Source organism: Amaranthus tricolor, chromosome 13 (assembly GCF_026212465.1).
Source record: "Amaranthus tricolor cultivar Red isolate AtriRed21 chromosome 13, ASM2621246v1, whole genome shotgun sequence".
In the NCBI taxonomy this organism is placed as follows: domain Eukaryota; kingdom Viridiplantae; phylum Streptophyta; class Magnoliopsida; order Caryophyllales; family Amaranthaceae; genus Amaranthus; species Amaranthus tricolor.
This window is the reverse complement of record NC_080059.1, coordinates 5,699,455-5,724,510: the sequence shown is the minus strand read 5'-3', so window position 1 is coordinate 5,724,510 and position 25,056 is coordinate 5,699,455. Positions and strand designations below refer to the sequence as shown.

General features: G+C 31.1%; 3 protein-coding genes across 3 annotated transcripts; 1 reads left to right on the top strand and 2 right to left on the bottom strand.

Moving 5' to 3' along the window:
- The first annotated feature begins 2,106 nt into the window (after positions 1-2,106).
- Positions 2,107-5,084, top strand: LOC130798411 (ADP,ATP carrier protein ER-ANT1). Its single transcript, XM_057661375.1, has 3 exons — positions 2,107-2,602; positions 4,089-4,460; positions 4,540-5,084. Exons 1-3 carry the CDS (start codon positions 2,324-2,326, stop codon positions 4,843-4,845), a joined length of 957 nt encoding a protein of 318 aa, XP_057517358.1. The 5' UTR covers positions 2,107-2,323; the 3' UTR covers positions 4,846-5,084.
- A 3,872-nt stretch (positions 5,085-8,956) lies between these two features.
- Positions 8,957-10,853, bottom strand: LOC130798749 (uncharacterized). Its single transcript, XM_057661848.1, has 3 exons — positions 10,511-10,853; positions 9,932-10,017; positions 8,957-9,283 (listed from the first exon to the last, which is right to left on the bottom strand). Exons 1-3 carry the CDS (start codon positions 10,851-10,853, stop codon positions 8,957-8,959), a joined length of 756 nt encoding a protein of 251 aa, XP_057517831.1.
- Positions 10,854-13,534: 2,681 nt separating this feature from the next.
- On the bottom strand, positions 13,535-24,796 carry LOC130798410 (truncated transcription factor CAULIFLOWER A). The gene is made up of 7 exons (XM_057661374.1): positions 24,420-24,796; positions 19,273-19,351; positions 18,634-18,698; positions 18,188-18,287; positions 16,536-16,577; positions 15,725-15,834; positions 13,535-14,055 (listed from the first exon to the last, which is right to left on the bottom strand). The coding sequence occupies exons 1-7, from the start codon at positions 24,602-24,604 to the stop codon at positions 13,944-13,946; spliced, it is 693 nt and encodes a 230-aa protein (XP_057517357.1). The 5' UTR covers positions 24,605-24,796; the 3' UTR covers positions 13,535-13,943.
- Positions 24,797-25,056: the final 260 nt, after the last annotated feature.

The following is a 25,056-nucleotide window of genomic DNA, read 5'->3' as shown; positions in this document are numbered from 1 at the left end:
CTTTTTAGTTTAAACTATACTAACTAGTAACTAGTGTTCATTTGAGTTTGCACTTATAAAAAAGTCTAGTATGAACTTAATTTATATTGTTTTAGTGTAGATTAGTGTATAGGAGTATTAAAATATCAAGTATTTTTAGTTAACAAATATAATTATTGATAAATATTTATTGTTATTATTAAAATAGTGTGAATTAAGTCTATACAAAATTTCTACTTTCACTGTAAAGTCCGGTTGTATCAAGTTGGGTTTTTTGGAGCACAAACACTATTTTAGGGTTTATTTTCGTCATTCTTTTTGTTGAATTTTGCATATTAGTGTTCATTATTGATTTAATTTGTGTTGAATATCTTGTATTGTATTCAGTTTTGGATTATTCAAACAATACGCAAGTTTAATAGGGGATGATGAACCTCTATTGTTGGTATTTCAAAAAAAAATAATTTCGGTTGTGTATGTGTTTGTGTTATTGTGTGCTTGCAAAGTTGTGATTTTGAGTTCGTCAAGTAAGCATTTAGGAGTTGGGACTTAGAGTTTAACAAGTTGGTGTTAGGGGACATCAAGTAGGAATTTAGAGGACATTAATTAGGGTTAAGGAGTGTCAAATAAGGATTTAGAGTACCTCAAGTAATTGGGATTATGGCACCTCAAGTAGTGATTAGTGTAGATGAAGTAGGGATTAAGAGCATGTACTCAAGGTGTCTGTTGATACTATGCTAAGTTGGAGTTTAGATTATACCAAGTTGGTGTTTAGAAAACCTTATGTAGGAGTTTAATATACTTCAAGTAGGGGTAAAAAGGTCTCAGCGTATATTTTAATACTGCAATTGCAAATTGTTAATCATATATTTTTTTTTATAGATTTTAATTAGTTTCCATCCTAGAGTCTATTAGTTCAATTGTAGAGTACCATGTAATTGCATAGAAGATGTAGGTTTGACTCTTATTTAGACTATTATTAGTCACAAATTTAAATTAGTTACATTTTTAGTGATAAGATTTTATCTCCCCTATTTGAGGTATCCTAAAATCTTACTTGAGGTATTGTTTAATGCTTACTTGAGGTATCCTAAATATCTACTTGAGGCAAACTAAATGCCTACTTGAGGTACACTAAATGTTTACTTGACATACCGTGAACCACTACTTGACAACATACTCTTAACCGCTACTTGGTAGACCATAAAAGCCTGCATGATATACCCTAAACCCTTACGATGATACCAACTTTTGTTTATAATTGGTTTTTTGATAAACAACAATCAACAAAGGCAAATTAGTCGTTAAACAAACGTTGATATTACTATAGGAAATCAATTCCTAAGTTTGTATTATTCACGGTTAATCAAAATTTAATATTGTTGTAAAGATATTATTAAAAATTTGTATTATTTACGATGATTTTTCTTTGAATTTTTTGATTTAAAAAAGCCATCTCCATTTTTTTGATTTTTTTGGATTTTTATTTATCGATTCAAAAAATGTATCTCAATTATTTAATTCAAGAAATATTTGTTTTGATTTCTATGATTTTTTTTTTTACCATTGTGATAATTTTTGATAATTTATCTGTTGATATAAAAAATCCATCTTAATTTTTTTGTTCACCATTACAATAATTATTTATTTTGATTTTTGTGATTATGTTTCAACCAAGGAAGAAAATAAAAGGAAAATAATTGATCATTTTATAAATTTATAATTTTAATTTTAAGAGAAAATGAATGGAAGAAGATTTTAATTTCGTTAACCATTTTAATATAGGATAAAAAAGAAGAAACTAGAAGAATAATAAATTACTTAAAAATGATATTTAATAATAAAATAAATATAAATTATAAAAATCAAAATAAGACAAGATGACCTATTGACCAGATAACAGATCAAAAATCATTTAAAAATAAATTTAATAAAAAACTAAAATATCTAAAAAATAAATTAAAGTTAAAATCTTTCAAAGTGAAACCAAATAGTCCATACATTTAAAATTAATTTTTCAACAAAAATACATATTAAATCTAATTTTTCAAGCCTATATTCAAATCCAATATCTCTATTACCTAGTCATTATTTAAACATAGTAATTAGTAATATTAGCCATTATGAGTACAATTCTCCATTTAGTTTAGTTTATGACCTAACGTTCTCTAAAATTGGATCCATGATCATCTCCGAGTTATAGTCGCATAGAGTGCCATCCACCTCTACTTCTTATCTTCAAATTTCAGCATTCCTGATTCCACCATTATTAACTTCTTGTATCGCATTCGCACATCATATATACACATACAGCTACAAACACACAGTCAGCCGTGCGCAACCAATGACAACATCAACATCAACAACATCCACACGAACGGAAAAGTTCTCTGCAGATTGGGTTATAGCAGGCACGGCTGCAATAGCGGCTAAATCTTCGGCTGCACCGATTGAAAGAGTCAAACTTTTATTGCAAAATCAAGGAGAATTGTTAAAAAGAGGGCGTCTTAAAACTCCCTATATTGGTGTTTCCGATTGCTTCAAAAGGGTTTATCGTGAAGAAGGCGTTCTTGCTTTCTGGAGGGGTAATCAAGCCAATGTCATCCGTTATTTTCCTACCCAGGTCCTTTCTTTTCTTTCTCTTTGTCTTAAAATTGAAAAGCATTGGAAATTTATTTTTGGATTTTGTTGGTTTTTTTTTTTCCTGGATTTAATGGTCTATTTTAATGATATTGGTCTTGAAATAATTAAGTAAATGGAGAATGTGGATGTGGGTTGTGTTAAATTTGGGATTTTGTATTGGTTTTAGTTTTGATATTTTCACTGTATAATTTGGCAGTTATGGCTTTTTAGGTGTAAGTAATCGAGTGCATTTTATTTCATCTTGTACTCCTTTGTGAATAAAGTTAATATTTGATAATTACAATGGAAATTTGATTTTGGGTTTTGCTGATATTCTTTTTTCTTTTTTCTGGATATTATATTTTATATTGATTGATGTGGGTTATGTTAAATTGACTCAAAAGCAGAATTTGGATGTGGGTTATGTTAAATGTGGAATTTTGAATTGATTTGAATTGGTTTTTTCACTGTATATTATGGCAATTCATCTTATGATTTTTTGTGAACCAAGTTGTAGTTAATGTTTGGTTATTACATAAATAAATGAGCATAAAATGACAAAAATGATGAACAAATGTTCACCTTGGTGCATTATACTTAATATGTACACAGCCAAATTTCATAAAGTGGGTTTTGTTAAATTCTGGATATTGCTTCATTTTTCTTTTCACATCTGGCATTGCAAATATATATTTGTTTGATGGTATTTAAAAGAAGTATGTTGGGTTATTACATCTGGCATTGCAAACCGTTTGTGATTCAATGACTTTTTGGTTTAACATCAGTATGTTTCTTATACAATGAGGCTATCTCTTACCATCAAAGAGCGAACGGGTTTTACCCAGCTTATTTAGGGTTGTTAGTAAAAAGGTCCCTTTTTGGCCACGCTCTCCTTTGTGGGTATGAATTGCCGCCTTCCTTCCCTCCTCAAATCCTGCTCATAGTCTTTCTATGGGCGGGATACACCAGCTATGGTGATGGTAAAGAGGTCCCTTTTAAACAAGTCTAGTGAGTTGTGGGTTGATGATAGTCGTACAAATGAAAGATTTTTGCTTTAGTAATGAATATGGAAATGGTCCTATTGCAGTTAGTGTTATGCATTAGTTTATTGCCTTAGTTGAGAGAGCAGTTGAAATCGGATTTGTTTTTCAATCCTTGACTCTATCTCACAGTTAGTAAATATGAAAATGAGATTAAGGTGCTGATTTGATACTATGATGACTCAATGATCTTTATCATAGCCATTAGCTTTAATTTATATCTATGCCATTAAACAACTATTATTTGGTGCATATTTATTTTTGTTTAATCCGAAGCCATAATAGCGTTAGTTGTGAACTTATGTGTTTGATGTACACAAAGTGCATTCAGAAAGCGGGTGTAACTTTTGTCGCTGCACTTATTGGTTTTATTATGTCAAGTATTTCAATTACAAAAATGAGTGAGGATAATGAAAATCTAAAAAAATGGTTCTTGGTGTTGTGCAGGCTTTCAACTTTGCATTCAGAGGGTACTTCAAGAGTATTTTTGAACGATCAAAGGAGAGAGATGGTTACATTAAATGGTTTGCTGGAAATGTGGCTTCAGGTAGTGCTGCTGGAGCAACTACCTCATTGTTTCTCTATCATCTAGATTATGCACGTACACGACTCGCCACTGATGCACAGGGCAGTTCTGTGAATGGAAAACGACAATTTAATGGTTTAGTTGATGTTTATGGCAAAACATTGTCAACTGATGGGATTGCAGGGCTTTATCGAGGTTTTGGGGTATCAATTTTCGGAATCACTCTTTATCGGGGTTTGTACTTTGGGATATATGACACTTTGAAGCCATTAATTTTGGTTGGGCCACTCCAGGTTAGTCACTTAACTCATTCTGGCAAAATTTTGTAATTTTTCTCAAGTTCTGATTGCTTTATTAATGTATTATTTACAGGATAACTTTTTTGCTAGCTTTTTTTTGGGTTGGGGGGTGACAACATTTTCTGGAATATGTGCCTATCCATTTGACACCTTGCGGCGAAGGATGATGCTTACATCCGGGCATACAGTGAAGTACCGTAGCACATTTCATGCACTACATGAGATCATTCATCTTGAAGGATTTTCTGCGCTTTTTCGAGGTGTCACTGCAAATATCCTTTTGGGTGTAGCTGGGGCTGGAGTGCTAGCAGGCTATGATAAGTTGCATCACATTGCTTATAGACATGGATATAGGTTTGAGCCCTATCGTAAGGTTTGAATTTGAAGTGTATAGATTGTTGCTAGTTGCAACTGTACAAATGCCTACCATTTTTTATGATCGTCATTTTTTAGAAACAGATTTCAATTGTTGGAAATAATGATCAAATCAAAGTATAGGAAATATTAACCTATGTTCATTATTAAGGCTTACATATAAAGGCTTCCTCAACTGCATCCTATGTATATAGTTTCACATTTTGACCTGATTATATCAATAAAGTTTATTCTTCTTTACGACATTGTCTTTTGCTTCGCTTTCATAGTTTCTTATCAATCGTAGTCAGAAGTACGTAACAAAGCTGTACTTATAATTGGCGGCATGAAATGGTTCCTACTGTTGCTATTTCAGATACAGAGTTACATACTATATTTCTTTTTACAGCCTGTCTTGTGTGAGACCGTCTCACAGTGGGAGGACCTCAAAACAAGAAGCCCATAAGCTAAAAATTTCTGTTATTAGGTTATTTAACCCAAGTATGAGACATGTCTCACGGTGAGACCGTTTCATACAAGAATTTGTGTTTTTTTAACTGTAAAGGACATTGTATATTTGTCTTCATAGCAGGTGTAACAGGGATAAAGGGTTCAACATATCAGCAGGTATGTAGTTCATACATCAAGCTATTTTCTTAAAATTATTTTCTTTTAGTTTTCAGAATTCAGTTTGAATTTATTTAACTGTGTTAGTTACACATCTGACATTGTTACAGGTTAACTACAAATGCAGTGCCTCCTGGTAGGTGTTGAAGGCTTCATGAGACGAGATTTGCTTAGCTTCAAATTCGTGTCTAGGGTACAAACCATTCGGATATTTGGAGAGTCTCGAAATGCTTAGTTGATGGGTAAGATATCTTTTACTGACTCCCTAATTTTCACATTTAATATCTACCTGATTGCCTCAAGAATTATAGTTTTTGTTCATAAAGAACTGCATACTTATTGGTAATTGGCTATAGTATTTGTGAGTTTTGAGCGGGAAAATCTTTGATGCTATGTTTGGAAATGATGGTTTTATTTTAAAAAATAGATTTGACTTAAATTTAGTGTTTGGCTAATAAAAAAAATTCAAATTTGGATTTGAGTCAAATCTATCATTGTTATAAAAGTGGTTAAAGATGAGGATTTGAGAATGATTTTCCAAACCTTGTCATTCTCGAATTCTTTGTTAATGATTTTATAATTGGAATCTAAAATTTGAAATGAAATGCTTATTCCCAAACGCAACCTGATGGAATTGTTGGGATTCAAATTGTGGGAATAAGGAGTAAACAATTTATGTCATATGCTATTTGTTTTACAATAATGTCAAATCCTTAACCCCAATGGTATGGAGTGTATTACATGAATCAAAACAAATCACCGTGAGAAATATTCATTATAGAGATCAAGACTTTGTTTGGTCTTTAATCTAATACTATATATACAAGTATACAACAAAGAAAATCAATTCCAAATATAATCCACATATATTCTCCGGACTATGCCATGACACTTTGTACACCGGGTTGCCTTTTTGTCTACATATATTCTCCTTCTGCACTCTTTCTTATAAATTATAATATGATCCTGCATATTTTAATTCTTTATGTCATTCTCCGCTCCTCTTATCCAAGTCATCTTCAGCCTACCTCTTTATTTTCTGGACTTCTCAAAGTTTCAATCATCGACTTAGCTAACTGGTGCATTTTACGATCTTTTTTGCACGTGATCAAACCAAAATGAACAATCTTTTCTCATCAATTCTTCAATATCTATAACTCCAAGACCCTTTTGTTATGTCTTGATCAAGAATTGCCACTTACCCATCTTAAATGCTTTACTCACTCAAATAGTCCATCTTCCTATCACGATGTCTTCTGAATGCTTTATATTCTAACCGTGTAGTAGTATTGGTCTAATGGTTAGATTTGTCTTTTCAACCTTAGTGTACACCTTGGTCACATGATATTCCAATTGTTCTAGTACTCCATGTGAGCCACTCTTAAGATCTTGATTAATATCTCCATTCTCATGAAAATTTGAGCCAAATTACATAAAGCACTCACCTAAATAGAGTTTAGGAGAAAAGGGCGTTCGTTGGCTGACTAACCTCTTTAATATTATTTTGAGGACACATAAGATGCCAGAAGAATGGAGGAGTAGCACACTAATACCTCTGTTTAAAAACAAAGGCGATGCGCAGGTATGCGGGAACTATAGAGGTATCAAACTTCTAAACCACACAATGAAATTGTGGGAAAGAGTGTTAGAGAGGAGAATTTGATAGGAAACGGTTATTAGAGAGATCCAATTCGGTTTTATGCTAGGAAGGTCAACCATTGAGGCAATTCATGTTTTGAGGAGACTGATGGAGAAATATAGGGAGTGAAAGAAGGATCTGCATATGGTGTTCATTGACTTGGAGAAAGCGTATGATAGAATATCATGACGTGTCATCTGGGATAGCCTCAAGGTTAGAGGTATCTCTTCAGTGTACATTAAGGCTATACGGGATATGTATGACAGAGTTTCGACTAACATTCAGACACCAGTAGGGATAACAAAGCCTTTTCCGGTTAAAGTTGGACTAAATTAGGGATCGATTCTAAGCCCTTTTATTTTTACTGTCATTATGGAATAGATTTCTAAATCTATTTGGGAGACGGTACCGTGGTGCATGCTATTCGCTGACGACATAGTGCTGGTAGCGGAAACTAGAGAGGAGGTTAGTAATAAATTGGATGAGTGGAGGGAAGCTTTAGAAGGTAAAGGGTTGCGCATTAGTCGTACGAAGACCGAGTATTTGCGCTATGAGTTTAGTGGGACATCACCGGTAGGTGAACCAGAGGTGTCCATTGATGAAGCAGTTGTTAAAAGTACGGTCAAGTACAAGTCCGTACAAGTATTTAGGATCGATCATTCAAAGGGATGGGGAGATTAACGGAGATGTAAATCATGCTATACATGCGAGTTGGCTCAAGTGGCGAACAGCCACTGCAGTGGTATGTGATAGGAAATTCCCAAGCAAGTTAAAAGGAAAATTCTAGCGGGCGGCAATCAGACTTGCTCTGCTATATGGGACCGAATGTTGGCTTGTAAAGAAGATTTTTGAACATAAGATGGAAGTTACAGAAATGCGTATGCTGAGGTGGATGTGTGGGTACATATTGATGGATTGCATTAGGAACCAAAAGTTTAGGGACAAAGTACGGGTAGTAGGGGTAGCCCCTATTTCTAGAAAAATGCGCAAAAATAGATTGGGGTGGTTGGGACATGTGCGGAGAAAGACTTTCGATGCCCCTGTGAGGAAGGTAGAAAGCATTATAGTAGAGGGTAAGAGGAGTCGAGGAAGACCCAGGAGAACTTGGGATGAGCAAATAAGAGTTGAATTGCATGAGTTAAACCTCTCTGAAGGCCTAATTAGGAATAAGGGTAGTTGTAGGCGCCATATCCATGTTTTAGACTTTTGATGTCCTTTTAAATTACCTTTTGGTGTTCTTGCCCTGTTGCTTATCTCGTTTCTTTTATTATTAGTTTTTATTTTCTTTTATTTTGTAGTTGATTCTACTTATTTATTTTATTTACAAGCCTAAGTTATCTTTCTCGTGTAGTTACGTCTTTTATCGTTCTCGAGCCGAAAGGACTCCCTTGGCCGCACTCTCCTTTATGGGTATGAGTTGCCGCCGTCCTTCCCTCCCTAGACCCTATCCATAGTTTCTCTATGAGCGGGATACACTGGGTAGGATGATGATGACTCACTTAAATAGAGTTCATTCATATCTAATTTTACAACACTTACTCTTGTTAGTGTTAACAAAAGAGTTGTTTCTGATCCACCCTTTTAGTAAACATCATCCACAACTTAGCATAAATTAGAAGTGCGTTTAAAAGATGCACAAATTATTTGAGAGTATTGAGCCTCGTTTATCAAAAGTATATCTTGAATAATCATTTCAAATGTACAATAGGAATCGGCTTGAATCAATGCTCCTTCCCCGCACAATAATCACCCATTGTTGTGAGGGATGGGAGCAATGTCCGGAACCGTACAAAACTTTCTACCCTTAGTTTATGACAAAGCTAGTGCTGTCGGATTGATAACAATAACTTTCTTTATAAAAAACGCGAAGCTAGGCCAAGAGCCAAAAATTCTTGTGGCGTTTAGTGGTGATCAGATAGCCGCCTTGTTTTCTGCCTTTCCTCCTTACCGCAACTGTCATACAATCTGAATTCTGGATGCAGTAGTCTACAACACCGTGACTGCTCCTATTTCTTCCTGTCCATCTAATCCATAGTCTCCATGCCTTGGATCGTTTTCTGTGGCCTAGTACCAATAACGATGCCTTGTGTTCCTTCGCTTGCTCCACTATTATCCGACCCTTCTCTTTACCTGCTAGAGCTACCACTTCCACTTCTACCTGCTCGGAGAAATTTACCAGATCAAGTCTAACTTTAAGCTACAAATCCCATAGAGATCATAAGCATTTCGATCTTACTTGAAGAAAACGATGCTTTTGAAACTCAAAACCCATTTTATGTTGCAGTGATTCTTGTGATGTTCATGTTCATTATAGTGGTGTTATTCTAAATTTAAACTCTCAGATTGAGCTGATCAAACACATGATCAAATGAGGTGCATTTCGGGTTTTACTGGCTTTGTTCATGTCATGCGTGCAATCCACAATTTTAGATTCATAGTTTTTTAAGGTCAATCTGAAACAATCTCTTTGTAGTCATTAACAAGGGTAAAGTTGCGTATATCTAGACCCTTCCAAACTCCCCAATCCCCATAGATGGGAATGGAGGGCATGATGTTCAGGCCTAGCTAGACTGACAGATAAACTCTGCTTTCTGTTGCTTTAGTAAAATGATGATTTAAAACGACCTAGGTGCATTGTTGTGCGAGGTAATTTTTCAGCCCCACTCATTTTGCTATGTTTCCTTTTCAAAAAGCTCTCATAAGGGGAAAGCAATTGTAGCAAAATGAGCGATACAAAGTAGTAATTATTTCTTGATCTTTAGATAAGAAGCCCTTTAATTTTTGCATCTTTGTTGTCATATAAAAATAATTCTATATACCAATTGAACAGAGCAATGAAACACACCCCAGGTCTTTTGTTTTGGCAGACACTTTTCATAGAGTAAAGAAGTCCATAAGTTTTTGGATCAATCTCACTTCCCGAATCCAAACCTGCATCATTAGTTGATATATCAAGTGGGTCAAGAAATGAGCGGATGAAATTAAAAGAGAACAGTTTAGACCACTATAGAGATGTTCAATAGGCCGGATCAGATCAAAATTTAAATAGGCTGAGCCGTGGCACGTCAAAACCCGTTTAAACTTGATCCACTTTGACCCATTTTTTTAAAGTTCATATAATAGTTTTTTTATTTTACTTTATGGCCCGTTGGGTTGACCCACCTATATATATAATAATATCATATAAAAATATAAAAAAAGTGGTAAATTTTTTTCCGCAACCAATGCCTATAATTATTCGACTCAATCCGACCCTTTACACCAAGGTCTGATAATAGGCTGACCCGTTTTGACTAGACCCGCTAATGACTCGCTTAAATGTGACCCGATCCGACCCTTGACCCGTTGGGTTGAAGGAGTGCAATGTAAACGGAAGAGACGGAGTATTTTGTAACATCAAAATGTGATTAAATACAAAAATTACCACATTTCAAGGGCTTGGCAATATGAAGTAGAATAACAGTGTCCTCATTCTGTACAGTATGAGATAATGCCCATTGAAGAGCACCCTTAGCATGTTGGCATTCATCCACAACAACTATAATCCTGTTACCTTCCTTACACTCCCCCTTTTCCGAGCTATCTACGCTGCTTCTAGGCGCGTCACTGCTGAAGCTCGACTCATGCTCATAGTACTGATCATTCTTACAGCTTGCTTTGATCGAATTATAAGCCGGGTTAGATTGCAATGGCGGTGAACGCACTCGAAACCGAGCTTTACTTATCCTCAAACATGAACTTGGAAATATGTTATGCACTCTCACCATCTTGTTCTTTTTGCGTTGCAGTGAGGCAAAATGACTAAACAAACATATAGAGAGAAAGACGTGGTGAGCATTTGTGTTAAAGATTTTATTAAATCATTCTATTTTAGTTAAAGCGTTGTTTTCTGGTTAGTTGGGTTATTTGTTTATAGGGGAATTTTGTTAGCGTGGGACATACAAGTGTTTTGTATAAACGTGGTGTCCATTAAGGTTAACTATTTGTTGTCCTTGGCTTGTTTTATGTGTGAATTGTGCAATTGTGAAGTGCATTCTACCTTTCTGCCTTTGTTTTTTAATATTTCTTGCATGTCTTTCAAATCCAATCATTGGATTGATAATTTTTAATATTAAGTGCTACAAAATTAAATATACTTTACGGCTAGTATCTTGAGAGATTGTCTATTTGAGAGACGTATTTCAAGCCTAGTCTGTTAAAGATTAATACCTACTTACCATATTCTTAATGCCTACTTAAATTATCATTAATGTTTACTTACCGTATCCTTAATGCCTACTTTCAATATCTTAAATGTGTACTTACATTATTTTTAATGCATACTTACAATATTTTAAAAAATATGTAATAGACTTGCCCAATAAGAGACCGTCTCACAAGAATTTGTGTATGCTTTATTGGTTGCATCAAATTTGCTTTATACTTTATAGGTAGTTGGTGAATAAGTCAAGAAAAGAAAATAAAAGTTAGGGAGAAATTGTGGGAGTAATGTATGGATTAGATAAGAATTAAGATGAAATAATTAAGTTAAATATATGAATGAAAATTAAAGAAAGGGTGAGTTATGACAAATAAAATAGAGCAACTTTGATAAGATGGATAGAAAAGAAAAATAGGGTAAATTTCATGGGATAGAAAAAATAATTTTTGTATCCTATAGAATTAATCCCTGGTACATATTTTGTGTATTTCAAGGAAAGAGTAAGTGGTAAAAAGGTATATTAATGGGAAATAGGAGATATATGTGGATAAGATGAAAACATGAGTTAAATGGATGAATAAAGAATTTAAAATGTCATGAAACAGACTAACAGGAAATGGGGGAAAATTCCATGCAATAGAAGGAGTACCACTTATGTTCATTCTTATATATTAATAGAATTAAATATTTATATCCATTTGGTTTCAGATTATAATAAATAAATAAATAAATAGTATTAAAAAAGTGTATTAAATCATTTTAAAGTTTTAATCTCTAAAATTTTAGATCTAAACATCGATAAGGATAAGACTGTGTATTTCAATTATAAATGATGTACAAAATTATAAGAGTACTTATAAGATAAAAGTTAGGACTTAACTGGCTCATTATATATATTTTTTTATTATCAGTTTGTTGTTGCCCAGTGCCCACTAATGGAACCTCATTTGATGTCAAGAGTTGAGCAAAATTATATGTTCATCTTCCACTAAATTGATTTTTAACATGTACACTTTTATGTCTATCTAGAAAGTCAAATTTAGTAGGAGTACTACAAATTATAAAATTGTATTTTCTCTTGTCTAAGAAATTGTCATATTTTTTTTAACCCGTCTCTTTTACTTTGATAAATTTTTTGTTTTGAAAGTGTCCTCACTTTTTAGTTCTTATTAGTTTCTTTTATTCTTATCTACATATTTTAATAATTTTTTAATATTATTAACATAATTCAAAAATCCTATAAATTTTTATTCTTCGTATAATATACTACTTAACTGTACATTCAATTTACACCATGCACCTTAAATAGAAAAAGAGTAAAATGAGTTCAATTATTCAAAGATGAGCTGTTGAGACTTGAGCCTATAGAAAGGCAATATGGGTTGGTCTAAGCCAATTCAATTACTCCACAAAGTGGAGTTGAGAGTTGTGAATCTTCTTAGTTGAATATTGACTTGTCAATCCCTTCTTTCAATCTCTATTGTAGATGGATGATACAAAAGTATTACTTTATCTGTCTCTTTGATTTTGCTATACAATACACAAAAATTTCTCATTTTGATTTTCGCAATGCAGTAAAATCAATTAAACGTAATGGTATTCTTCAACTATTGACATGTTTGCTCTACCTTCAAGAATACACAAATTGTTATATGAGACGATTTCACTAATAGACGTACTTTATACATGGGTTAAATAGTATATATCATCCATATTTTGAGAATAGCTCCCAACAATAACCCTATATTTTTCTACAATCAACTCAAATTAATTTTGGAATTTCCATAGCGTTCATATTTTTGGTATTTGATTGAGAATTGCAGCTACATGATTTTCGGTAAAAGCAGGTAGTTGGCCAATTTGTTTATTGTAGGCATGTGGCCCAACATTGCCTTTCGTATCCTACCGACTTGGACATAAATGTATCTATTTAGTGTGAACTAAGTCTAGATCTAAACTCGTAGTTTAACACGTACGCCGACTTTGTTTGGGCTGACGACATTATTAATGGGGTGTGAAATGATCTAAGAGACCAACACAAGCTTTTTAGGTGCGTTTTGTCCGCACTTATCCACACCAAATGTGTGTAAATGTGGAGTTCTTCTCAAATGACCTCTATTGAAAATTGTACTTTTGTTGGGCCAAAAATACAAAATACAATCAATAGTGAAAAATATGGAAATGTAATCACTGTGACATAAAAACTTAATGTGCTATATATACATAATCAAGTTCAGCCTTGAGGTAGTATCAAACAGTGAATATTAATTTATTAAGGGTAAATCCATTACCTTACGCCCATACTCATGGATCACATGGTATACAACGATACTCCCACAAGTCTATCAAACACAAATTCTTGTATGAGACGGTCTCATCGTCAGACGCGTATTATACATAAGTTAAATAGTCCAAGTGTCCAATAAATACAAATTATCAGCATATTTACTTTTTGTTTGAGCTCATCTCACCGATAAACAAGAGTAGCTCCTATCCATAATGGCACTCATAGCGATGCATATAAGTTACAACATATACAAAACATCTTATACTTTGTTTACCCTTATGCATAAAATCATAATATTGGTCTAAAGTGCCCACATAATAATATTCTTTGATGACTCTTTTTTATTGCTCACTGCTCACTGCTCACTGCTCACTGCTCGGGGATGTGGCACAGCATCCAGGAGGGGTATAGAGCTGAAGTGTTGCTTGTATTTGCTCGATGTGTCGTTGCTTCATCTTCTATAGCACTGCTGCCCGTTCCTCTGCATTTCATCAAACAAAAACATTTTATTACCGTCTAAAGATTCTGATTCATTTGTTTCTAGTAAATATTCTTGCTATCAAGAGTCAATTGAAAATAACTTCTATGTTATTATCAGGGTTAAGTTGCGCACATTAGAAGCTCTAGTTCAATCTAGTTGTATTATGATTTTTTTCCTTGCTATTTGTATTGTCTTTGTTTGCTTTTGCAGTTTTTTTATCTAGCCGAGGGTCTCATTAAACACAATTTTCTTAATTTGATAAGGATATGGTCCGTCGTTTTCTATTCCTCCCTGACACTTGGTATGAGGTATGATGATACTGATGTAGTATTCTGTTTTAATGTCTTCTATTATCTCATGATCCTATCTATACTGTTCATATCAAAAAGAAAAATTACCGTAAATAATATAACATTTCACTGATTTTCTTACAATAATACGAACTTTCAATTAACCCTTAATAATATCAACTTTATGGTGTGTTTTTCCACAGCATCCAATATATTTTACATGTTATGTGAATTTTACCAAAAAAATATAAATAAAAATTCAATTGAATTAAAAAAAATCCCAACTCCCCTCTTCCCTCCCCCTCCCCCTCCCCCTCCCTTTGCCCCATTTCTACAACACTTAAAGATGTCCCCAAGTTTTCATACCCTTAGTTTCATTAAAGCTATATCACTTTAGTACCTTAGAATGTTTCCAAAATTTGGCTAATATCTCAACTATTAAACAGAACTAGGGTTCTAAAGGAGGTAAGAAGTAAAGAACTAGGAACTTTAAAGTTATTTTCCAATCCTCTAACCTCGTATTGACTTTCTTGATTTTTAGATAACCAGCAAGCTTTTTGTGTTTTTCTGATTCTTATTTCTTGTTTTTTTACATTCAACAATTGATGATGATAATATATACAGAAACTTAAGGTAACTGCTCCTAATTGACCTAGTAACTGCTCCGCTAATCTCCACTAATAAAATAACTGGAGACCCGTGGGCTTGAGCCTACAAATCCACGAGTCCAGAGAGTTGACTTGCACATACACTTGGTGAGGTTCATTATTTCCCAAAACCATATGGTGGTAGGAAGATTAGCTCACCCACTATATATGCAAGTCAACAACCCACTATTTTATCAACGTAGAATCTTGTCTTACATGTGAAGTATTTCCAACATTTCTCATTAGTTTTCGCCATAAGCACAATATTACCAGCTAATATCAGGCACTATAAAACACTTTCATGACTATCAAGTTTTTGTACGTGAACTATAGGTGATTATTTGCACAATCTAGATTTTCATATCTGCACTTCTTATATGTACCATACTAAACTTTTATGCCTAGTTTATTCCACTGAGTAGTAAGAGTCTGGGGTTAATAGACACATAATTCATACCCATATCCTTTTAAAGAGAGGGCAGGAGAGAATATGATTAAAAAGACCCCAAATACAGAGATCCTTGCACAAACAGCGATAAATAGTAAGTCGATTAAAAATTGAAAAAATTCCGTAAAAACCAACGCAAACTAGACATAAAATAAAGATGCAAATATAAATATACACATATAAGATAGTAACGCACACATCACAAGCATTAAATAAAGTTGAAAAGATGTCTAATTTGAACCTGAAATTAAAGATAAATAAGAGATGAGCAATTAAGGACTAACCCTATATTCAATGGCAAAGCATGAGGTATTAAGATGCTAGAAGTGTTAGGGACTTGATTTTGCTGATCTATTTGTGTCTTCTTAGCTAATGCCTTCTCTCTTTCCTTCACCTGCATTTAGTTTTACCCAACATGCATTTTTAACCATTAGCAAATAAGTTTCAAAAAATTAAAAATTTACAAGTAAGATCTACAATGATCATATAACATGACCTATGTAATACCTTCTTGGATAGCACACTATTGTTCTCTTGTAAAGCTTTGTCCTGTTATGTCTAACATAGTGTTAAGATTACTATATCTTTTCAGAAACCTCGACTCTTTCTCCCTCTTTTATAGGTGTTGGGATAACTTTATCCCATATCGACAAATTAAAGAAGCGTGTGCACCTCGTATTTTTCCGTTAATATGCTGGCATTCACAATAAGTCCAACTTAAATTAAGATGGTATCCGAGCCGATGGTTCGATAAAAAATTAAAAATGGTAGGTCCAAAGAATGGCGTTTCTACCCTAATTGATTACTCCCACTTGCGAACATGACGGGGGTTCACATGTGAGGGGAGTGTTGGGATTCGTTATCTCATATCGACATTTTAAAGAAGTGTATGCACCTCGTGTTTCCCGTTAATATGCTGGCATTCACAATAAGTACAACTTAATTTAACAATGGGTATGGGTTACCGTCTTACTTACCTCTCTAAATCCTGATCATAGTTTCTTATGAGCGGGATGATGATGATGACGGAATTTAGTGAGAGAGTTTTATAAGTAAAATGGTGGAAAATGACTGAGAATAAGAAGCATGCTCTACCTTCTTTTGGAGTTGAGATATTGATTCATGCATCAGTTGGTTCTGCAAATATGAGCAAGCTTGTTAGATTATTTGTTTAGTTTTTCATAGAAAAGAAAATAAATATAGAGTATGACTTAACGCATTGTTTGGACTTTGGATAGGATTTATGCAGTAAAAAGAAACAAATGGAAAATTTTCCAAGCGAGGGAAATGAAGCGGATGGAAATAAATTTTATGTGAATTTCATTTTATTAATACAAAGGTTTCAACATTATTATTATTTAAATGAAAATAACATATTTTTGCATTCCCTTGCAATCCATTTCCTCCTACTTTGACTTAACTTTTTTTAATTTGCTATATCTTTCTACTTTATCAATTCCATTTTTGTTCATATTTTTATAAACGAAGATTTTAAAAGTCAAAAGTTTGTCCATCTTAAATAATTTCATTTTATAACACAAATATTAGATCAAAATGACCTCACAAAAATTATAAAATATTAAAAAAAGGTCCTTATGAGTTTTTGAATTATGTATCCATATATTTAAAATCAATAAAATAAGGATTTTGCAAATGAAGTCCAATAATAAAAATGTGAATCAATTTTAACATATTTTAAATTTTTTATTGTATAAGCATTAAATATATCATAGTATAACATAAATTTTGAAATTTTTTCCAAATTATTCGTTAAAATATATTAAATTATTTTAATTTTAATTTGTTTTATAATTTAACCTTTCAAATACATTATTAGTTTTGTGAATTCGTTCGTTAGCTTATGACATAAAATAGTTTTTTTTTTACTTATTCTCTCACTAACAATAAATCAAACTATTAAGCAAATACATTATTTTTTTATTTACTTTTAAATACGTTACCTTTAGTTTAGCCTTGTATTTATTTTTTTTATTGTGTAATTAGTTTGACTTCTATTTTTTAAAGTATAGTAATTATATTATAGGAGTTAATTAGAAAGTCTTCAATAGGTCGTAGCTATATATATAATTGTTTAGTATCAATGAAAATAATCAATTCTCTCTTTTTTATATTACTTATATGGTATCAGAGTTTTTTACAATTTTATTTCTTACCTATTACATGGCCAACAATCAGTCAATCATTTAACATTTCTCTTCCCTTTCTCATAATCTAATTACCATCGCTATTGTTCCTTCCACCCTCCCTTCTATTGATTCTTCTTGGTTATTAGATAGTGGAGCTTCTCAATCTCATCGTGTAATTAATGACTTACTGTTTTTTCTTTTTATGCCCCATACAATGGTACTGAAGGACTCATTATTGATGATGATACTTCTCTTCAAATTACTCATATCGATTCTAGGTCTCTTACTCTTTTTAATTTTACTGTTATTTTATCTAACGTACTAAATATTCCTAAAATTTCCCGCAACATCAAATATAGCAAAATAAAGGGAATTAATGAGAATTTTCCCATTAGGTGAAAATCATACTTATTCTCCTACTAACATAAAACTCGATTTTTTAAATTTTTTCTATTTTTAAATCATATTACAATTTAAATTTTTTTATCTTATTCTTCTAACCAATTATCTACTTTTTAAAATTTTTTCATAAACATGTACTCACTATGTATGGGAAGAGATATATATACTTCCTTCTCAACAAAATTCAACCAAACTTACTTTTTTAGTCCTGATGTGTTTAAGAGCAGTGTCAAGCTGATGCTCTAAATTCTGAAGTTCCTTCAAGCTTAAGTTATCAAGATCTTCTCCAACGTAATGCCTAACATTAGTCAAACGTTGGTATTGTTAGAAATACTTCACATGTAAGAAAAATCTTATATCGCTAAAAAAAATTAGTTATAAACTTGTATATAACACTTGATGGATAATCCTCCTAATACTATATGGTTTTGAAAAAGTGTGAAACTCATCATGTGTTGTATGCTTAACGCTCATGACCCATGGGTTTGTGGCCCCGAGCCCAAGGATGCCCATGGGTATATCCACACGAGTGAATCCAACGGATAATTATGTGACAAATTATCACGGTATAACAGGTATCAATTTTCCTACACAGTTCCAATTTAATTTAGTGACCATCTCAAGAAGTATAAATGTGTAATTACCTCTGATTTTTCTGCAGAATCTCCAGCCTAGCCTTAAGCTTTGCCTGCTCAAGAGACCAGTTTACCTGCAATAATTACACTACATAAGATATTTGTTAAAAAAGGAATCAACTAAAAGCTTACTTAGTTGATGATTGGAGCTTTTAATATGTTATATACTTTAGTAAGTTCACTCATACAAAAGTCATTTGAACTAAAAATATTGATTTAACGACTCTCCCCTAGAGCAAAAACAAGGTAGTATTGCATTGGGCACGCTGAAAAGATTTTTTTAAAAAATATTTTCCGCGTCGTAAAGGTTGAAAAAAAGACCTTTTGGCTATTATAAGAAATATTTTATGCATTTAGCTGATACTTGACGTTAACCGTTATCACATTTTTCACTAATGGGCCTTAATACCTAACGTTATATATTATTCACTAGAAATAATAGTGAATGAGTTCCGAATATATAAGTTTTTATCATGCTGGTTTCTAGTACAGTAATACTATGTCAAAAAACCAACTCAAACAAACACTTAATTTGATGATTAAAGTCCAAAATAGGTGATACAACATATTAAAAATAAAGATATATACAATTGAATTGTGAGTGAACTTATAGAATTGAAATGACACATTTCACATGACTGGGCTTACATTAGCTTCAGGATCAAGAGCAGTTTGCTGTTTCTCTGCATAGGAATACCTTTCATAGCGCACCAGTATCCTCTCCATGCTGTTTTTAAATACACACCAAGCGGAGCCAAGTTAAGACCTCAATAGAAGTCACATAGTTGTACCTTTCATAGGGCTTAAGTAGAGTTTTTACTTATTTACTTTAATATCAATTTTATATCTTATTAATTTTAAATTTATATACTTATTTATTTTAATATTATAAATTAATTATTTTCAATTTATTTATTATTTTAATAAGTCCTTACTATGGGTGGAAAATTGTTAATTATCTTATAGAATTGCGTATCGGGAAAATTAACTTTCGAGTACGCATTTTTGCCGAATTTTCGAACTATAGGGGCAAACAGAAAGAATTACTTTTCCTCCCCCTCGTCTGTAGCAATTATTATCTAGAGTCTAGACTACCCAAATCGAAATAAGTTTAGGAAAAGAAAATTAAGTTCAATTTATTACAAATAACTTTTTTTTTTAAGAATTTATTACAAATAAGTTAACTTTAGTATATACATTAATAAAGCAAATAAGAGAACATTAATAAAAATTTTGTTTGGTAAAAATAGGTTGAGTCAGTATAATTAACTTCATATTGTTAGAGGAAATAAGTTTAGTCTAATAAAAATATGTTTAATTCATTAAAATAAACTGAATTGGGCGTTATTCTTTATTCAGCCGGTCTCTTGAGAGACGTTTCTCCTCATTAAAGTTTAATGCTTATTCTTGTTCTACATTTTCCTTTATAAATTGACTCAATTAGAAATAGTCTCTGAAAAAGACCGTCTCTCACAAGAATTTATGTTCTTTTATTTTGTTATTATAGGTAATATGACAATTAACAGGGTATTTAATTCCATGAGTAGAGTCAACGTGTAGCATCAACACAATCTAATACAAAGGACTCTCATATTAACAAAGTAATAGAATGTTTAACAAACAGTTGATAATTGATTGAACTTATTGATTTGACCAGCTGATTTTATCAAATGGTTTGATTAACTACTTTTAAGCTTACTACTAAAAGCAACTTGTTTAGAAATAACTGATCAAGAGTAAATCAAACCGACTAATTTACTAAACACTAACATTGAATAATTTGACCTTCTAGTCATCTATTTATGTAATTATATTAGGATTCAACAATTAAAGATAAACATATCTGTAAAAAAAAAAAAAAGTAGGGTATAATCCTTAGAATAAAATCAAAAAGTTAAGCTTTGTAGGTAAGAGAAAATTTGCAAATTTTTGACAATGCACGATACATGTCTAAAATGAAAGGAGAGTAAGAGAGAAAATGAATGATTTCAATTCACAAATGCCAAATCAATGTCATAATTAATAAACACTATACTATATTATTATTCTAACCACGCAATTACCATAATAACCCAAAGTCATAATCAAAGCTAAATTAAGACTAGGAGCATTCTATCCGATTTTTAAAAACATTATAACAACCATCAGCAAAGTTAAAATTTTAAATTTAGAGGGGCCAAATTAATACACTAGATAAAATTATATCAAATCAAATATAGTCATAATCACAGTTAATAATTTAATATCTCGCATAAGATAGGGTTCAGGAGAAAGAGGATAACATACATATTATAACCGTACCCCTTTAAGAAAAGGACACCGAAAAATACAAGCACTTATCTAATCAAGTATGCACCAACTAAATAATAAAAATTAAAAATAAAATAAAAATAAAAACAAAAGTCAACGCCGAAAAGTTGACAAATGGCATAGTCAACGCTGGAAAGTTGACAAAAGTCACCGGAAACTGATTTAAGGTGTTGTTTTGTAAAAAAAGTCTCTTAAAAGGTGTTTCTTTACAAAAAAGGGGTTTTGAAAGGTGTTTCTTTGCAAATTTCCCTTTTTTTATTTACCAAACTGTGTTTAATTTTTGTGATATTTATTAGCTCTATATAATATATTTTAAATTAGTAAGGGGCCAAATTGAAAATACATTAAAAGAAAAAACTAATTTTCGAGATCAACTTTAAATACAATACAGTAACTAGAGACTAAAAAACAAAGGGTATTGTTATAATTCGCCATCCTTTTGATTTTATCGCCACCCCCTAATGTAATTACGAATTTGCCTCTGAACTTTAAAAAATTACGAATTTGCCACTGAACTTAATAACACTATTATCAACTAAATTAATAAAAAATTATTAATAAAAAATTAAAAATTAATTAACAACTAAATTTCAATTAATATAATATTATTATTAAAAAATAATTAAACATTCAAATAAATAATTTAAATTCAAAACTAATTATTATAATAACATTATCATAATATAATAATATATTAAAATAAAATAATTTATTACAACATTTAATTAAATAGCAATAACTTAAAAAATAAATTAATTAAACAAAAAAATTTCATAATTCAAAATTCAAAAAAAAAAATACCAGTCGCACAAAAAGTGCGATTGTACCTAGGTCGAGTCGCACTTTAGTGCGACTCGACCTAGGTACAATCGCACTTTTTGTGCGACTGGTATTATATTTTATTATATTTATTTTTTTAAAAAATTTTTTATTAATTTTATTTATATTATTATTGCTATTATTATTATTATTATTGTTGTTGTTGTTGTTGTTATTATTATTATTATTATTGTGATTGTTATTATTATTATTATTAATTTTTTATTTTTATTTTAATTATTATATTTAATTTATTTTTTAAATATTATTATTATTATTATTATTATTATTATTATTTAAGTAATAATAACTTTAAAAAAAATTAATTAAACAAAAGAAATTTTATAATTCGAAATTAAAAAAAAAATAATAATACCAGTCGCACAAAGAGTGCAACTGTACCCTAGGTACAGTCGCACTTTTTGTGCGACTGGTATTATTATTTTTTTTTTTAAAATTTTTTTTTATTAATTTTATTTATATTATTATTGTTGTTATTATTATTGTTGTTGTTGTTGTTATTGTTGTTGTGATTGTTATTATTATTATTATTAAAATTTTAATTTTAATTTTAATTATTATATTTAATTTATTTTTTTAAATATTATTATTATTATTATTATTATTATTATTATTATTATTATTATTGTTATTATTATTATAATTATTATTATTATTATTATTATTATTATTAGTATAAATAAGAAATTTTAAGTTCAGTGGCATAGTTGTAATTTTTTAAAATCTAGAGGCAAATTCGTAATTTAATTTGAAGGAGGTGGCGATAAAATGAAAAAGGTGGCGAAAAATAAAAATTGGAAAAACAAAATTATTCAATCATCTGCCTGATCAGGAAAAATGAGGAGAAAATAAGTAAGAAATTTGTTAGAGCACTAAATTTATTCTTATTGTCAAGCAAGCAACTCCAATGACTCATAAAGTATACACATTATTTTTTAATTTTATTATCTTGAATTTAGCAATGTGTGACAAACTATCCCAACACCCCCTCATAGTTCATTATTAATTTGTAATTTATTCTTAATTTATAAGTTAAAATATAGTTAAACTGAATCTTGTTTGATTAGTCTTAACGCAAAGATTAATTTGATATCAACTTATTATAATTTTTAGTTATACACAATCAAAAATATTAAAATTTTAATAATTGTCTTGACAAATGTATCCAAACTAAATGCGATAATAATGATGAAACAGAAAAAGTAATCACTAACAAAGATAATAACATTCGGTATATTCAATCCTAAAATTTCACCACTAGGTGGATTATGGAAGGCACCTAATAGCGTTTGAGTATTGAATTGATTGTCTATTTATCTTGATAAAATCAATAAATGCAATAATTAATTGATCATTGAAGCAAAATAATTAAACTTATAAAATGATTTTATGCGTCCAATGAAAGACCAATTCCATGAATTAATCCCAAGAACATAACGTACGTCCGTGTTACCTTAGTACTTTCTCTATTTCAAATTAACCGCAATATTAATGTTTGTATTATTCACTCATGATCCTTAATTTGTAATTAATTCTTAATTTATAAGTTAAAATATGGTTAAATGAAATCTTGTTTGATTTGTTTCGAAGCAAAGATTATTAATATCAAAATTTTATAATTTTTTATTATATATAATTAAAGATATTAAAAATTAAATTATTACATTAAACTACGTGAAAAAACAAATGTTAATAAAAAATCATACGTAAACCTTATTTTCTGTAAAATTGACATATGTTTCTATGATTAAAATATAAATAACTAGTTACTTTACATTTTATATATTATGATTCTTTATCGACTATCTTATTGTAAAATAAATCTTATTTTGTACTCTAGCATGATTAACACCACACTTGCTTAACAAATGTTTCTATAATTAAAATAACATAATCGTTTTACATTTTAGATTTAAATGTGAATATAGTTCATCAACTATTATAGCCTATAGACATGAATCGATGATACTAGTATAAGGTGATACGAACACTCCTCTTTGCATGAGTACACACATATGCTGTTGATTCCAATATCATTCATTTATATGTTAATATTACACATTACAATATTGATAAGATTGATAATTGGGTCATAAGTCATAACTTAGACAAAATTGAACATATATTTAGGTATATAATAGAAGAATTAAGTCCAAAAAGAGAAATCAAAGATGATCAACATTAGGATGGCAAAATGGTCGGACACGTGCAGGTTTATTAGGATGCTTTTCTTAATATTTTATGAGCTCTAGTCAAATTGAAAGAAATTGACCCTTTATATAGAAAATTATCCTAAACTTTAATATGTATTTGGAAAAATAACAGAACTAATCATAAATTACAAATTTTTAAGTGATTTTCATTAACCAAAAATTTCAGATAGTAAGACCCTTTTTAGTCCTTAGGCAAATAACTACTTGCCTAGGGTTAGGAACGACGACCCTACTTATACTCATATGGATACGACTTTTCAGACTTATATCCACCCATTAACTACCAAATACATACCTATAATCGTTCCAACTAGAACAGATACAGTGCAAAACCCATATAATTTTATCCGTTTATCATCCTAATCAACATAGATTAAAATAAACACAAGAATTGCACCGAATAAAATGAAGTAGTAGATTAGAAGAACATACCAAGAATCAGTAGCATACTCAAACAGCTTGCCTTTAGTAGAAAAGATAATAACAGCAGTATCAGCATCACAAAGAACAGAAATCTCATGAGCTTTCTTTAACAAACCGATTCTTCTTTTGGAAAACGTTACTTGACGATTGATTTTATTCTCAATCCTCTTCAACTGAACCCTGCCCCTTCCCATGTTCCTTATTTTTTAGCAACCTCCGACCATATATATTCAGGAGAGATAATAATGGATGAATTGTAGACACCAGTAGTGTTGGTGGGTGTTCAATTTGGTAATGAAAACGGAAAACGTATGTGTGAGATTTGGATCATCTTATGCCTGGTTTTTCGAATACCAGGATGGTTTTCTCAATTTTGTTGTCGAGTTGTCATTGGGTATACCATGTTTTAGCCAATCAGATTTTGCTTTTTTTGATTTTTTTAAATAGAAATTGAAAGATTGGGGGAGGGGGGGTTAAGTGGGGTCCACTGATACTTGGTCTAAATACATGTTGGCCTTAATTAAGAGCATGTTATCTTTTTAAGTTATTTTTTGAACTTATTACTTATTCTTATTGAAATCGGATTAGATTAGATTAAATGTATTCAGATTAGATCAGAAAGTTTTAGATAAGATCAGACCAATTA

What these genes read in the sequence shown, in the direction of transcription:
- LOC130798411 (XM_057661375.1), top strand. Translation starts at nt 2,324, where the DNA reads ATGACAACATCAACATCAACAACATCCACACGAACGGAAAAGTTCTCT. An exon ending in TCCGTTATTTTCCTACCCAG is followed by an intron (nt 2,603 to 4,088) that starts GTCCTTTCTTTT and finishes GGTGTTGTGCAG; the next exon opens with GCTTTCAACTTTGCATTCAG. An exon ending in TTTTGGTTGGGCCACTCCAG is followed by an intron (nt 4,461 to 4,539) that starts GTTAGTCACTTA and finishes TATTATTTACAG; the next exon opens with GATAACTTTTTTGCTAGCTT.
- LOC130798749 (XM_057661848.1), bottom strand. Translation starts at nt 10,853, where the DNA reads ATGGTGAGAGTGCATAACATATTTCCAAGTTCATGTTTGAGGATAAGT. An exon ending in TGCCAAGCCCTTGAAATGTG is followed by an intron (nt 10,018 to 10,510) that starts GTAATTTTTGTA and finishes CTAATGATGCAG; the next exon opens with GTTTGGATTCGGGAAGTGAG. An exon ending in GCCAAAACAAAAGACCTGGG is followed by an intron (nt 9,284 to 9,931) that starts GTGTGTTTCATT and finishes TGGGATTTGTAG; the next exon opens with CTTAAAGTTAGACTTGATCT.
- LOC130798410 (XM_057661374.1), bottom strand. Translation starts at nt 24,604, where the DNA reads ATGGGAAGGGGCAGGGTTCAGTTGAAGAGGATTGAGAATAAAATCAAT. An exon ending in ATTCTGCAGAAAAATCAGAG is followed by an intron (nt 18,288 to 18,633) that starts GTAATTACACAT and finishes GACTAATGTTAG; the next exon opens with GCATTACGTTGGAGAAGATC. An exon ending in AACACATCAGGACTAAAAAA is followed by an intron (nt 16,578 to 18,187) that starts GTAAGTTTGGTT and finishes TCATATTTGCAG; the next exon opens with AACCAACTGATGCATGAATC.